Source organism: Acomys minous (genome assembly GCF_964271855.1).
Source record: "Acomys minous genome assembly, chromosome: 11".
Classification (NCBI taxonomy): domain Eukaryota; kingdom Metazoa; phylum Chordata; class Mammalia; order Rodentia; family Muridae; genus Acomys; species Acomys minous.
The window spans coordinates 58,627,657-58,643,777 of NC_140492.1; the positions used below are offsets into that span (position 1 = coordinate 58,627,657).

The window sequence follows — 16,121 nt, forward strand, 5'->3', positions numbered from 1 at the left end:
TACAGGTTAGAGGCCTTTTTGTTTTCTAGATCTCGTAAGCCCAGCAAGAATTTAAAGCATAACTTTAGCTTTTGCATAGCCAGCTCCCAGCTCTAATCTCATGCTTTTTTCCTGAGAACTGTGCGGGTGAGGGCTTGTTTCCAGCATCATGGACACTTCAGCAGAGCTGTACCACTGAAAACAATCTCTCCCTCTCTCCAAGCAACCACTAATTTCCCAGCTCCTAGTGTGGGTGGGGAGGGGTGGGGGTGTCCAGGTAGTCCTTCCCACTCTGTGACCTCATATTGGTGGGCACAGTCCTCCCCAGGTAGTCATAGCTGCTGAGAGTTTCAGAGTGCAAATGTCATGTCCTGCCTGGGGGACAGCATGCCACAACCCCTAACCCCTTTCTCTGCTCTTGAATTCTTCCTACCCTCCTCTTCTGAGCTGTTTCCTGAGCCTCTCAGCAGCCATGTTTTCTCTGCACTCTGACCAGTTAGGAGTCTGCATTAGGAGCTGCCCTCTGCAAGGAGCAGCTCCACTAGAGCTGACCTGTGCTCACGGGCAGGGATGGCTGGAAGGCAGTTTGACGGGTGCATGTTCTTTCTTTCTTTTCTTATTTTTTGATGTGTGATGTGCACATATCTATACATATTTCTGTGTGTGTAGACGTGTGTGGGCACATGTGCACATATGTGTGCATATAGAGGCCTGCGATTGATGTCGAGGGTCACCTTCACTCACTGTTCTACCTTATTCTTTGAGGCAGTCTTTCACTAGAACCTAGGTTAGCTAGCCAGCTTCCTCCAGGGCCCTGTCTCAGCCTTCCTTCCAAGCAGTTTGCCACACCCACCCTGCGTTTATCTGAGTTCTGGGGATCTGATCTCTAGTCTCATCACGTATACAGTAAGCACTTTATCCACTGAGCCATCTCCCAAGTGCCTGTTTCTTTATTGAGACAAGGTCTTTGTAGCCTAGGCTAGCCCTGAAGCTGCTTTGTAGTCCAGGGTGGACTTGAACTACAGTGGTTGGTTCTTCAGATTCCCAAGTGCTGGGATTACAAGTGTGAGTCGACATGTCCAGCCCCTTCCTCCTTTTACCTGGTGTGACTTCTGCAACTTTCCTCAAACTCATAGACATCTGCCGGCCTCTGCCTCCCTGAGTGCTGGGGTTAAAGGTGTGCGCCACCATCACCTGGCTGGACTTCTGCAACTCTTTAAGGAGGTCAGGCAGTATGTCTTATGAAATTATTATTACTACTATTATTGTTATTGTTGTTGTTTGTTTCCCTCGGCAGGCAGTATTTCAGTGATGTGATTACAAATGCCATGATGGACATGCAAAATTCTGGCTCATTCAAGAGTCTGCTGGAAGCCTTGGACAAAGAAAGAGAGAAAAAAATGAGTTTCCATGAAGTCATCACAAGGTTAGGGTGGTGACGGGTTTATCTGCTTCACGAGTCTGTGTTTAGATGGCCTCTAACTGTACTACTTAGGCAATTCTTAGACGCCCTAGGAGCTCCTCCTGCCTCAAAGTCGCTGGAACTACAGGCATGTGCCCAACATCTTGGTCTGCTTTGCAATATTTATTTTCTCATATGTATGTATATATGGTGTGCATTTGTGTGTATGCATGCTTGCATGTGTGTGGACATATATATGTGTGTGTGTAGGCCTGAGGTTGACATTGGGAGTCTCACTTGTGTGTTTTCCAACTTCTTCTTGGAGGCAGAATCTCTCATTGAACCCAGAGCTCACCTATACAGCTAGTCTGGCTGTTCATCCTGCTCTGGGGATCCCCTGCCTCTGCCTTCGGAGTGATGCGATTACAGGTGTGGCAGGCGTATGTGTAAGTTCTGTGGATCTGAACTCTGACCCTCACACTTATGTGACAAATACTTTAACCACTGAGCCATCTTCCCAGCTTTGCAAATTTGTGTGTGTGCATTTATGTGTGAGTGCAGGCACGTGTGTGCCACGGTATCCACGTGTGGAGGTCAGAGGACAACAGCAGGTGTTGGCCCTTCCTTCCAACCTGATGGAGGCAGACTCTGTCTGTTGTTTTGTTTCTGCACATGCACAGCTTTATCTCACTCTACAGTGGGTTCCGGAGGATTCGGTTCTGCTGCACGCACTTGGCTTTATGTGGGTTCTGGGTTTCCAAACTCAGGACCACACTTCATAGCCAGCACTTTACTCAATGATCCATCTCTCCAGGCCTGGATTTTATTTTAAGGTGGTACAAAACTCTTCCCAGAAATCCTAGACTTCTCAACATCAAGCATGTACCTTCAGTTATCACTGTATGGCAGACTCGTGGGTTCTGAGCTCCTGGGTACTCCTAACCTGGGGGGGTGTGTGGTCAATCATTCCGATTTAGGAGCATCAGGTACTTGAACTCACACTATATTAAGGGCACTGTAGGTAGGAATGTGGTACAGGCTTGGAATCTCAAAACCTCAGAAACCCTGATTGCAATTTAGAGGCTAGCATGAGTAAGTTACTGAGACTTAAAATATCATGGGGAGACAGTGCTGGGAGGTAGTCATGGGAGACAGTGCTGGGAGGTTGTCATGGGAGACAGTGCTGGGAGGTTGTCATGGGAGACAGTGCTGGGAGGTTGTCATGGGAGACAGTGTAAGGAGGTTGTCATGGGAGACAGTGCTGGGAGGTTGTCATGGGAGACAGTGCTGGGAGGTTGTCATGGGAGACAGTGTATGGAGGTAGTCATGGGAGACAGTGCTGGGAGGTTGTCATGGGAGACAGTGCTGGGAGGTTGTCATGGGAGACAGTGCTGGGAGGTTGTCATGGGAGACAGTGCTGGGAGGTTGTCATGGGAGACAGTGCTGGGAGGTTGTCATGGGAGACAGTGTATGGAGGTAGTCATGGGAGACAGTGCTGGGAGGTTGTCATGGGAGACAGTTAATGGAGGTAGTCATGGGAGACAGTGTATGGAGGTTGTCATGGGAGACAGTGCTGGGAGGTTGTCATGGGAGACAGTGCTGGGAGGTAGTCATGGGAGACAGTGTATGGAGGTAGTCATGGGAGACAGTATATGGAGGTAGTCATGGGAGACAGTATATGGAGGTTGTCATGGGAGACAGTATATGGAGGTTGTCATGGGAGACAGTGCTGGGAGGTTGTCATGGGAGACAGTGCTGGGAGGTAGTCATGGGAGACAGTGCTGGGAGGTTGTCATGGGAGACAGTGCTGGGAGGTTGTCATGGGAGACAGTGTATGGAGGTTGTCATGGGAGACAGTGTATGGAGGTAGTCATGGGAGACAGTGCTGGGAGGTTGTCATGGGAGACAGTGCTGGGAGGTTGTCATGGGAGACAGTGTATGGAGGTAGTCATGGGAGACAGTGCTGGGAGGTTGTCATGGGAGACAGTATATGGAGGTAGTCATGGGAGACAGTATATGGAGGTTGTCATGGGAGACAGTGCTGGGAGGTAGTCATGGGAGACAGTGTTGGGTGGTAATCATGGGGAGACAGTGCTGGGAGGTTGTCATGGGAGACAGTGTATGGAGGTAGTCATGGGAGACAGTGCTGGGAGGTAGTCATGGGAGACAGTGCTGGGAGGTAGTCATGGGAGACAGTATATGGAGGTTGTCATGGGAGACAGTGCTGGGAGGTTGTCATGGGAGACAGTGTATGGAGGTAGTCATGGGAGACAGTGCTGGGAGGTTGTCATGGGAGACAGTGTATGGAGGTAGTCATGGGAGACAGCGCTGGGAGGTAGTCATGGGAGGTTGTCATGGGAGACAGTGCTGGGAGGTTGTCATGGGAGACAGTGCTGGGAGGTTGTCATGGGAGACAGTGTATGGAGGTTGTCATGGGAGACAGTGCTGGGAGGTTGTCATGGGAGACAGTATATGGAGGTTGTCATGGGAGACAGTGCTGGGAGGTTGTCATGGGAGACAGTGCTGGGAGGTTGTCATGGGAGACAGTGTATGGAGGTTGTCATGGGAGACAGTGCTGGGAGGTTGTCATGGGAGACAGTATATGGAGGTTGTCATGGGAGACAGTGCTGGGAGGTTGTCATGGGAGACAGTGCTGGGAGGTTGTCATGGGAGACAGTGCTGGGAGGTAGTCATGGGAGACAGTGCTGGGAGGTTGTCATGGGAGACAGTGTATGGAGGTTGTCATGGGAGACAGTGTATGGAGGTAGTCATGGGAGACAGTGCTGGGAGGTTGTCATGGGAGACAGTGTATGGAGGTTGTCATGGGAGACAGTATATGGAGGTTGTCATGGGAGACAGTGCTGGGAGGTTGTCATGGGAGACAGTGCTGGGAGGTTGTCATGGGAGACAGTGCTGGGAGGTAGTCATGGGAGACAGTGCTGGGAGGTTGTCATGGGAGACAGTGCTGGGAGGTAGTCATGGGAGACAGTGCTGGGAGGTTGTCATGGGAGACAGTGCTGGGAGGTTGTCATGGGAGACAGTGTATGGAGGTTGTCATGGGAGACAGTGCTGGGAGAGAGTCATGGGAGAGCGACTGCCTGGCCCCACAGGGCCCTGGGTCCCACCTCTTGCCTTATGTCAACAGTAAAGACTCTGCTCATCTGTGAGCCAGCCTTCTCAAGATGGACCAGATAAAAACTCTTAGTCAGTGTCCTAAGATGCAGTGTAGTTAGAATGGAGCGCTTCCTAAACACATAGCACTGCAAACAAACAACACAGTAACAAGCAAAAAGCCAGGTGCACACCATGGACATTTTCCTTCCCAGGAATGCTCATTAATTTCCGAAGGATTATGTTCAATACAGGACTGGGGATGTGGCTTGGTACAGAGCACTTCTTTTGCATATGTCACAGAAAAGAAAAAGAAAAAGGATATTCCTTCAGGTGACTGAACAGGAGGGTATTAGCTGGAGTCCAACCTCAGCCACGGAGCGAGACCTTGTCCTGTCCCTCCATGTGCGGTGTCCTCACTGGGTTGGGCTGGAGTGGGGGAAGCATAGCCAGGGCAGGCAGGGGTAGTGCAGGGCCTTGGTCGCAGTGAGTGTGCGTGCAGGCGAAGAGCACACTCCTGGGAACAGTGTCAGAGAACTGGTTTCATTTATCGGGGGCTGGGTATTTATGGCCCTGGGTAGGTGGCCAGGGTCTCTGGGGCGCGGTTGTGTGGTCCTGTACAATTGGCCAGGACAGGGGTGTTGAAAGATACTTTATCTGCATTCTCGGGGGCTGGGGCATCTGAGGAGAAAAAGCCTTATAAGGTCAAATGAGGAGTGAGGGCTGATAACTGCCAGGGTGGTGTGGGATGACGGAGCAGGGATTATAGCACCATTGAGTCATGGTAAAATAGAAGGTCAGCTTGACCCTCTGGCAGGTTCTGTTAGTGTAGGACAGTACGAATACTGACATTTTATGGTTAAATTGTGTGATCGTGTGCACTAGTGTGTGTTACGGTGCACATGCGGAGGTCAGAGAACAACGTGGGGGAATTGGGTCTTGCCTTCCACCATGTAGGTCCTAGGCTTCTGAACTAGGCCATCAGCCTTGACAGCCAGTATATTCATCCACGGGCCATCCCATGGGCCCAAGGACCTATTTGTTTGTTTGTTTTTAAAGATGTATTTATTTACTATGTATGTAGTATTCTGCCTGCATGTACACCTGTACACCAGAAGAGGGCACCAGATCCCACTATAGATGGTTGTGAGACACTATGTGGTTGCTGGGAATTGAACTCAGGACCTCTGGAAGAGCAGCCAGTGCTCCTTAACTCTGAGCCATCTCCCCAGCCCCCTATTTATTTTGTTTGTTTGTCTTTTGGGTTTTCGAGGCAGGGTTTCTCTGTGTAGCCTTGGCTGTCCTGGATTCGCTTTGTAGACCAGGCTGGCCTCCAACTCACAGAGATCCTCCTGTTTCTGCCTGCTGAGTGCTGGGATCACAGGCTTGTGCCACCACACCTGGCTCCCTATTTGTTTTTTAAAGACTTGTTTTCATTATTTTTAAATTAAGTGTGTGCACAAGTGTGTTGTGTCCAGGTGCCTGAAGAGTCCTGTAGAGGATGTTGGGTCCTGCTAGCTAGAGTTGTCAGTGGCTGTGCACTGCCCAACATGGATGCCGAGCATCATCCTCAGGTGCTCTGTCCTTGACTCTTTTTTTTTTTTTTTTTGGATTTTTGAGACAAGGTTTCTCTGTGTAGCCTTGGCTGTCCTGGACTCGCTCTGTAGACCAGGCTGGCCTCGAACTCACAGCGATCCGCCTGCCTCTGCCTCCCGAGTGCTGGGATTAAAGGCGTGCGCCACCACGCCCGGCCCCTGTCCTTGACTCTTAAGCATCTGTCCAGCCTAAGAGCCTGCCCTTAATGTCCAGCTGAGCCTAACATTTGAGAAGCCCTGTTCTTACCGTTCTTACTTCTTTTAGGGAGGAAAAAGGAAGAAAACAGATACGATCTCTTCAAAAACAGTTAATTGATGTCAAAAAGGAGCGTCAAATGCAAGAACAGGTAAGAATCGTCTGTGAGGAGGACACCAAAAGCTACCGAGCTGAGCCTGATCCACAGAAGTCTCCTTCACGCAGAGTTAGCTACTCAGGCCTTTGCTTCTGCTGAGTTACGTCTGCAGGAGACAGGGCGATGCCTGGTGCGGTGGCACGTGCCTTTAATCCCGCATTCAGGAGGCAGAGGCAGTGAATCCCTGAGTTTCAGGCCAGCCAGGGCTTCAGAGTGAGGTCCTGGAGGGAGAGGGACAGAGAGAGGGGAAGAGAGAAGAGGACGAAAAAGGTGCACGTGTGTCTGGAATAGAACTCGGAGGCCAGCCCCTTGGAGCTCCTGGTCTGCTTTTCCCTTCCTAGTGCAGGCCAAGCACATCTGCCTCTCCTTGTCTCAGTGCTGGGATTAAAGGCATGCGCCACCACCACCCGGCTACATCCAAAAATAGTAGATGTTACTGGCTGTTAGAGGCTACTGGAGCCTAATCCCATCTGAAATTTCCTTCTAGAAAGATGTGATGCCCCCCCCCCCCCCCAGCCCCGCGCTGAGACAAGGTTTCTCTGTGTAGCCCTGGCTGTCCTGGAACACTTTGTATACCAGACTGGTCTTGAACTAAAAAATCTGCCTGCCTCTGCCTCCTGAGTGCTGGGATTACAGGTATGCACCACCATACCAGTCTCTGATGCCAAGTTTTTTGTTTGTTTGTTTGGTTGGTTTTGGTTTTTCGAGACAGGGTCTGTCTGTGTAGCTTTGGCTGTCCTGTACTTGCTTTGTAGACCAGGCTGGCCTTGAACTCACAGAGATCTGTCTGCCTCTGCCTCCTGAGTGCTGAGATTAAAGGCGTGCGCCACCACCGCCCAGCTATTGTGATGATGGCCTCAAGACACCTACTCTGTTAGAATGACTAATCACTCAGAATATGGGCTCATCTTGTCCTGTGCTCACTCAGATGTAGATTTTCTTTGAGTTTCTGGATCATATCCACGTTTTAGTTGCTGGGGCTCTAGCATGAACTTCATCCCTCTATTTAAAAAAGTCTTGCCTTCATTTTTCATCATGTGGCTTACTCATCTTTTAAGTGTCAGGGTCAGTGAGTCCCTTTGGAGGACCCTTCTCAGACACGGTGCTAACGGAGATCGCCCTTGCTGTTTCTCCCAGAGCCTGTTGCCTTCTCTCCACACACTGTTCTCTGTGCTTAGCATGGTGTCTGCTACTGAAGAATTTGCTTCATAATCAGTGAGTTTGAGACCTTAAAACTGTGAAGTGTTAGTAACCAGGCTTCTAGCACATGCTCGGTGACTCACTGTGCTGGTTTGTGTTTGTCGACTTGACACGAGCTAGCGTCACCTGAGAGGAGAGACCTTCAACTGAGGAACTATCTATACCAGACCGACCCCTGTGTCTATCCAAGAGGTATTTTATGGATTAACGGTTGATGTGGGAGGGCCCAGCCCACAGCGGGAGACATCACCCCTGGGCAGGTGGTCCTGGGCTCTATAAGAAAGCAGGCTGAAGAAGCCAGTAAGCGGCATTCCTCCAGGGCCTTGCTGCAGTTCCTGCTGCCAGGTTCCTGCCCTGACTTCCCTCCGTGATGGACTGTGACCTTAAGCCAAATAAGCCCTTTCTTCCCCAAAGTAGCTTTTGGTCAGTATGTTTTATTGTTGTTGTTGTTATTTTATTCACATTATATCCCAATTGTAATCCCCTTGCTCTTACCCTCCTGTTCCCACTCTCCCTCCTTTTTCCATTCTATTCCCCTCCCGTAGACCTCTGACAGGTGGGGTCCTTCTCCCCCATCATCTGACCATAGCCTGTCTGTGCTCTCACAGGGCCTCTCCCCTAAGGGGCAGGGAACAAATCAAGGGCATCAGAGCTCTTGTCAGAGGCAATCCCCCATTCCCCCCCGCCCCCCACACACCGTGGGGAATGAGCTGACCATCGGCCACATCTGAACAGGGGGTCTAGGTCCTTTGCTTGCAATGCCCTTGGTTGGTGCAGCAGTTTGTGCAGGGCCCCTTGGGTCCAGGTTTTTTGTTTTTTATGTTTTGTTTTTTCCAGACAGGGCTCCACCTATCTCTGCCTCCCAAGTGCTGGGATTAAAGGTGGGCGCCAGCATACCCAGCCTGGTCAGTCTGTTTTATCGAAGCAACAGAGAGCGAGGAGACACTCAGTATACATCCATTCCTACATGGCTACAGGTTCTGTGTTCAAAGACCCAACCAGCCAAACAAAACTAGGGTGAAAGAACTAGGATCTGTACGTAGAGACTTTATGGAAGGACGGGGGTATCTGCAGGCTTTGTGTATCTTGGCAAGTCCTCAGTGGGAACTGCAGGATGACTCTAATCACTCTCTAGGTGCTAATGTTCTGGTTTATCAAAGATGAAACTTAGGCCTTAACTGACTTGGCCAATTTCAGGCAGCTGGGGAGCTGTGGGAAACCAAGACTTGCCATCACCTTTGACCATTGCTCTTTCTACCAAAATGAGATCACAATGGCAAATCTGTGTGGGAAATACGGACTACCCATAGAAGATTCTGGGGAGACTCAGTCTTGGTTTGCTAGCTAGCTTGTTTCCTTCATGTCTTCTTCTAACATTTATTATTGTGCATGGGGGAACATGCATGGAGTTCAGTGAACAACTTGAGGGAGTCCGTTCTTTCTCTACCATGTGGGTTTCAGGGCTCAAATTCAATCATAAGGCTTGTTGGCAAGTGAACCACTGAGCATCTGGGTCTCCTGTAGCTCAGGCTGGCTTTGAGCAGCTAAGGATGACCTTGCCCTCCTCATCATCCTGCCTTCATTTCCCAAGGGCTGGGATTACAGGTTGTACCTCACTTTCTTTCTTTTCTTCTCAATGTATATGTCTGCCTGGTTTGGAGCTTGCCATGTAAACAGACTGGTCTTGGATGCACAGACACTCACCTGCCTGTGCCTCCCGAGTACTGGAATCAAAGGTGTGCTCCACCAAGCCTAATACTGTTTTTCTTTTTAATGAGACAATTTCTCACTCTGTGGTCCTCGTGCTTCTGTGATAAGCCTTGTGCTCGGCCTCCAAACACTGCCTCGTTTTCTTTTCTTTTTTAATTTTTTCTTTCTTTTTTTAAGTATTTATTTTTATGTATGAGTATTCTATCTGCATGTACACTTACATGCCAGAAGAGAAGAGGGCGCCATATCACATGAGCCACCGTGTGGTTGCTGGGAATTGAACTCAGGACCTCTGGAAGAACAGGCAGTGTTCTTAACCTCTGAGCCATCCAGCCCCTGACACTGCCTCATTCTCATTCATGTTATCATGATGGCTGAGTACAGTTCCCTTAGTGTGCTGGGCGGAAGCCACCTCCACTTGCCTGTTGACGCATGCACACAATGGGTTTTCGTTCAGAAGCCGGGTCTTGTCTCTGCAGAATGGGAACGAATACATTGCTCACCTCAAGGATCAGTTACAAGAGATGAAGGCGAAAACCAACTTGGAGAATCTTTATATGAAAAGGAATACTGAGCTGCAGATTTCCCAGACCCAGAAGAAGTGTAACAAAGCGGAGGAGCTCTTGCTAGAGGAGATTGAGGTAACCTGCACCACGTGGGGCTGGCGGGGGCGGAGCCCAGCGACACAGCGCGGGCCAGATCCTGAGCCCATCTTACTGTATCAACAACACCACAAAACAAAAACCCAGGCTGATGACTTGATGATGTCATGTGTGCTGTCACTTTAAAAAAGGGATTTCCTTGGGCCAGAGAGATGGACCAGCTGTTAAGAATATGTGCATTTCTTCCAGAGGCCCTGAGGTCAGTTCTCAGTACCCATGTCAGGAGGTTCACAACCTCTTATAAGTCCAGCTCTGTATTTTTAAACTATGTGTAGGTGTGTGCCCGTGAAAGCCAGAGGCATTGGGGCCCACGGGGCTGGAGGTCCACGTGGTTTCCAGCCCCCCAGCATGGGTGGTGGGAACCAAACTTCTGTTCTCTGCTCAGAGCTGTTTGCACTCTTAGCTGCCGAGCTCTCTCCGTCCTCAGTGAGCTGTGATTCATGATCATGTGTCAGCCAATAAAAGAGGCCAGTATAGCCCTGGAGGTCAAACATGAAAGACTGACTGGGGTCTTAAATACTTGTGAGTAGAGATTTTATTTATTGTTTTTTGAGACAGGGTTTCACTGTGTAGCCTTGGCTGTCCTGGAGACCAGGCTGGTCTCGAACTCACAGGGACCCACCTGCTTCTGCCTCCCATGTGCTGGGATTAAAGGCGTGTGCCACCACGCCCTGCAATGAGTAGAGACTTTAATGATGTACCTCCTGCTTCCTTAGATGACTCTGGAAGGCTGCTGTGAAAGCTCTCTGCCCAGTGGTGCTCTCTGGCCACTCTCAACCATGCTTCCCTTTCCTTCTTTCTCCCACTCCTCCTCTTCCTTCTTAAAGAGTGGCTTCTATAGTCCAGGCTGGCCTCAAATTCACTTTGTAGTGCTGGGCTGGCCTTAAACCGGTCCTCCTGCCTCAGTTTCCAGACTGCCTGGATCCCAGGTGTGGGCCAGCATGCCTGGCTCTAACCACACAATTCTCGAATGCTCTGATTACCTTCTCTGGGACAAGAATCTTGTGTCCTTGAAGCATTGTTTTCCACAAGACAGGATTGCGATGGCTTCTTCTGGGCCCTGCGTGTGTCTAAGGTGGGGAGAGCCCACGGCTCTGAAGTGTTTGTGAAATACAAGCAGAGTTGAGTGGAGCCATGTGACAGCTCTGTAGGGCAGCCTTGGCATGCCTGGGGCCCTTGCTGTACACATCACCCGAGAGCTGCTAATTCTAGCCTGCTGAATAGAGAGTCTGGTGTTTGGTGCATTACAGAAACTGAGGATGAAAACTGAAGAAGAAAACCGAGTCCATATGGAGATCGAAGTGTTCCTCAAGAAAGAGCAGCAGGTGAGTCACCCAGACATTTGATTCCTCAATTTAAAAAACCCATTTATGGCACCAGAGAGATGGCTTAGAGGTTAAGAGTACTTGCTGCTCTTGCAGAGAACCTGGGTTCAGTTCCCAGCACCTACATGTCAGCTCACAGTTGTAACTCTGTCCAGTGATTCAGTCCCCACTTCTGGCCTTCATGGGAACTGGGCGTATGTGGTGCACATTGTGCACAAACATACATGCAGGCCAAACACCCTTTCATGGAGAATAAGGTAAAAATATCTTTTTTTTTTTTTTTTTTTTTTTTTTGGTTTTTCGAGACAAGATTTCTCTTTGTAGCCTTGACTGTCCTGGATGTCCTGGAGTTGTTTTATAGACCAGGCTGGCCTCGAACTCACAGTGATCTGCCTGCTTCTGCCTCCAGAGTGCTGGGGTTAAAGGTGTGTGCCACCACGCCCGGCTAGGTGAAGATATCTTTAAAGAAATTTCATATATAAAATTCTGAGGAAAGCAATGCTTCTGCATTTGAGGACAGTGGTGTCTACAAAGTGAGTCCAGGACAGCCAAGGCTACACAGAGAAATCCTGACATGAAAAACCAAAGTGAGAGAGAGAGAGAGAGAGAGAGAGAAGGAAGGAAAAAAAAGAAAGAAAAATCTGGTTTGAATCCCCACAATGGAGAGGCCTGGGTCTCTCACCTACTTTCCGGAATTAGGTCAATTAACAGACCCAGCAGCCCTTTATTATACAGAGTTGGCGGAGGGGGGGGAGCAGGGGGGGGTGTCTCTAAGGGTGAACTTATAATATGAATCTGCTCTAAGCCTTACCCGGGAGACCCATGGAGCCTGCAGTGACTTTACCCAGGCCCACTGAGCTCAGTCAGCATTAGCTCTGCGCTGACAGTGGCTCATGGGGACGCGCCAAGTAAACCCGCAGCCCCTGGGCAAGTGGGGATTGAGGTATGTGGCAAATGGAATCTTAGCTATTGTCTCTGCTGCTGCGGTCCTGTGTGTGCCATGGAGCTGAGCTGTGGCTCCTTCCCAAAGCACTGAATATATAGTGGAAAAGATGTACCTGGCACAGCTGCAATCACAGGAGTGTCTGGAGCTTCCCCTCCCCAGTGCAAATTAAACCACAGGCTTGCTGTGCGCCTGGCCACCCAGCATTGACAGACGCCCAGGACCTCGGACGGGCTGTCTGGCCTGTACAGAGGCTGACTGGCTCTTGTACAGTGCCTGGGGGCAGTTGTAGCGGCTGCTGTGGTTCATAGTCTTTGCTCGTGCACATCTGCAGTACAGCTGTTAATCTTGAAACCAATTTGAAAGTTCCTACACAGAGTAGCTTGCTTTCACCAGCAGGGTGGAGTGTGCTTTCCTCTCCCCCCCACCCGGGACGGGGCTGCTGATTCGCCTGTTGTCATAGCTTTGACACCACATCAGATCTCCCATTGCATTCATGACTGTACGTGATCTTTACTAAGACATCTTTGAGTTAGAAGGTGGACTCAGCTTCATTCCTGGTACCAATTCTGCGTGATTATGATTCATTTAAATAGCACACACTAGGCCAACAATTTAAACAAATTTAACAGAAGACTCCTGAGCTATTAATAGGGGATAGATTACAGGAAGGGATAAAGAGAGCTCTGGAGAGCAGCACATGCAGGCTCCGGGACCCGAGAAAGGAGCGAGGCAGCTGGAAGAAAGCGCAGCTTTCCTGTGGCTAAGACTCGGGCCTCATTAGAGAAAGTTTGGCCGTGGTTTCCCAGATGGCAAGAGGTGCTCGCCGGCCGACCTGAAGCCAGGTGAGCTGGCTGGAGATCAGGAAATGCAGGCTTGGCTGACAGACCTTTTTCCTTTTTTTTGTCAAGACATGGTTTCTCTGTGTAGCCTTGCCTGTCCTGGAACTCAGTCTGTAGACCAGGCTGGCCTTGAACTCACAGAGATCCACCTGCCTCTGCCTCCCGAGCGCTAGGATTACAGGTGTGTGCACTTTAACATTTAGTTTTCTCCTCCTCCCTCTTCCCTTCTTCTTCAATGAGATGAGTACTCAGTTGTATAAGATGGACTGTTTTCATTCATTGAGATTGTCACTCTCTCTCCTCCTCCCTCCTTCCCCCCTCTCTGGTTTGTTTGTTTGTTGGTTGGTTTTTTTGTTTTATTTTTTTGAGACAAGGTTTCTTCATGTAGCCTTGGCTGTCCTGAACCCGCTTTGTAGACCAGGCTGGCTTCACAGTGATACAGCTGCCTCTGTCTCCCAAGTGCTGGCATTAAAGGCATGCGCCACCACGCCTGGCTCGTTTTCTCTTTTAAAATGTTAAAATAAAACACTATAGATTTACAGTTGAGTCTTTTACATTCTTGGAGGATATGGCAAGCAAATGCTGTGGTTGTTAGTTAAGTGTGTTGATGAATGAGTGCCACCAGGTGTCACGCAGAGCACTAGCAGTGTGCCCAGGGAAGTCTAGCCCTGGTATCCTCCAGCACCCTGTCATGTCCTCCAGCGCCCTCTACTGACAAAGTTTAGCATTTTGCTAGGTGGCCAAAGAAACATTACCAGTAAGGCCAGGCCATGCTGAATGAACTTGGAGCTGAGAGACAGTAAGCTGGTAGCTGACACAAATGTGGTGGTGGGTGGTGGGTGGTGGTGGGTTTTCTCTAAGGATCACTGGTGTGTATGTCTTATTATGTTGTTTTTTCAAATTAGGTTTGTTCTTTTTATTTTTGACTTTGCAAGACAGGGTTTCTCTGTGTAGCCTTGGCTGTTTGCTGTCCTAGACTCTTTGTAGACCAGGCTGGCCTCAAACTCACAGAGATCCACCTGCCTCTGCCTCCTTCGTGCTAGGATTAAAGGCGTGTGCCACTACTGCCCTGCTTGGTTTGCTCTTTTTACAATCAGTGACTACGCATTTATTTTTATTTTTATTTATATTTTTGGTTTTTTGAGACAGGGTTTCTCTGTGTAGCCTGTAACCTTGGCTGCCCTGGGCAGCCTTTGTCCAGCAGGCTGGCCTCAAACTTACAGAGACCCGCCAGCCTCTGCTTTCCAAGTGCTGGGATTAAAGGTGTGCACCACTATGCCCGGCTTTATTTTTAAATTTTTACTTCTTTTTATTTTGGGGACAGAATCTCATTACATAGCCTTGGCTGGCCTAGAACTCACTATGGAGACCAAGCTGGCCTCAAAATTGAAGAATTCAGAGTTGCCTCCTGAGTGCTGGGATAAAGCCTATGTCACTATACCTGGCTGAGATGCATTTTTTTCATCCATCAAGATGATATATATTTTCTCCTTTAATATGTTCATAAGGCATGTGTGTGTGTATGTGTGTGTGTGTGTATCTGCCACATGGAAGCCAGAGGAGGGTGTCAGATCCCCTGGTGTTAGTTACAGGTGGTTGTGAACTGCTCAAACGCAGACCTTCTGCAAGCCTAGGATAGGCTCCTAAGCACTGAGCCACCTCTCCAGCCGCTGTAGAGCTACCGAGGGCACTAATGTACCTGCTAATGATGAACAGCGCTCCCTGGGGATGGTGTGCTCTTAACAAGTCACTGGAGCTTATTTACTTTGATTTTATATGTTTATTTTCTGGGGCTATTTTGTTGTCTTGCTGCCAGAGTTTGCTGGCTTGGCAGCATGGCTTGGAAATGTTTCCATCTGCCTATGATCTGAAACCTAAAATAGAAATAGAATAAAACTGTCCATGTTGTTTGAAGTGTGGTAAAATCCAAGTCACTTTGACCGTGTGTCTCCCTCGCCTGTCTATGTTTGTAGGGATGCCATGTTTTACTATTTATTTTCTAGGGCGTCTTATTTTAAAAGGGAAGCCCTGGGCTGCCGAGAGTGATGACCAGATCTTACTGAGCCATGTTGTGTAGCATGCCCTCTTGGGAAGGAGTCCATTTTGTTTCTGTTCTTCTGAGACAAGGCCCCCTGCTCTCCCGAGCCTGTCCTTCGCGCCCCATGCCTGTCCTTCGCTATCTTACTCTTGAATGGCCCCGGAGTTTAGGAGTGACATAATTGTGTTTTCCACTAGTATCCCTTCAGGCCTATTTTTGAATTATGTGTGGGTCTGTGTGTAGGTATGTGGGCAGGAGTGCAGGTACCCTGGAGATCGGAAGAGGGCTTTACACCTTGGAGCTGGAGTTACAGGCTGCTGAGCCAGTGGGCATGGATGCCAGGAACCAAAAAGGGTCCTCTGCAAGAGCAGAGTGAACTCTTAACTCCCGTGCCGTCTCTTCAGCTCCATAGCAACCTTTACATTTAAAAAAAAAATTTGTTTTGTTTTCAAGACAGGGTTTCTTTGTGTAGTCTTGGCTGTCCCGGAAGTTGCTCTGTAGACCAGGCTGTCCTCAAACTCAAAGATCCACCCGCCTCTGCCTCCTAGTGCTGGGATTAAATGCATGCACCACCACCACCTGGCTGCAACCTTTACTTTGTTCATTTTTTTTTGTTGTTTTATTTTTTGAGACAGGGTTTCTCTGTGTAGCCTTGCTGTCCTGTACTCGCTTTGTAGACCAGGCTGGCCTCGAACTCACAGCGATCCGCCTGCCTCTGCCTCCCGAGTGCTGGGATTAAAGGCATGCGCCACCACGCCTGGCTTCATTTTGGTTTTTTGATACAGGGTTTCTCTGTGTAGCCATGGCTGTCCTGGACTCCCTTTGTAGACCAGGACGGCCTCAAACTCACAGTGATCCACCTGCCTCTGCCTCCCGAGTGCTGGGATTAAGGGCATTGTGGTGCACCATGCTTGGCTTCTTTATGTTTTGTATACCTGCTTAGGTTTTGCTTTCTCTCTTA

The 16,121-nt window shown here is 49.3% G+C and overlaps 1 protein-coding gene across 9 annotated transcripts in view; it reads left to right on the forward strand.

Moving 5' to 3' along the window:
- Positions 1-16,121, forward strand: part of DRC9 (dynein regulatory complex subunit 9) — a 32,813-nt gene that overhangs the window by 12,237 nt on the left and 4,455 nt on the right. For 8 of the 9 annotated variants that reach the window (XM_084802157.1, XM_084802159.1, XM_084802162.1 and 5 more), the window contains 4 exons: positions 1,277-1,405; positions 6,353-6,434; positions 9,830-9,991; positions 11,263-11,337. In XM_084802157.1, the coding sequence (XP_084658283.1) occupies positions 1,277-1,405; positions 6,353-6,434; positions 9,830-9,991; positions 11,263-11,337 (448 nt within the window). The remainder of the gene's footprint in view (positions 1-1,276; positions 1,406-6,352; positions 6,435-9,829; positions 9,992-11,262; positions 11,338-16,121) is intronic. The other variant, XM_084802164.1, reaches the window with a different exon arrangement.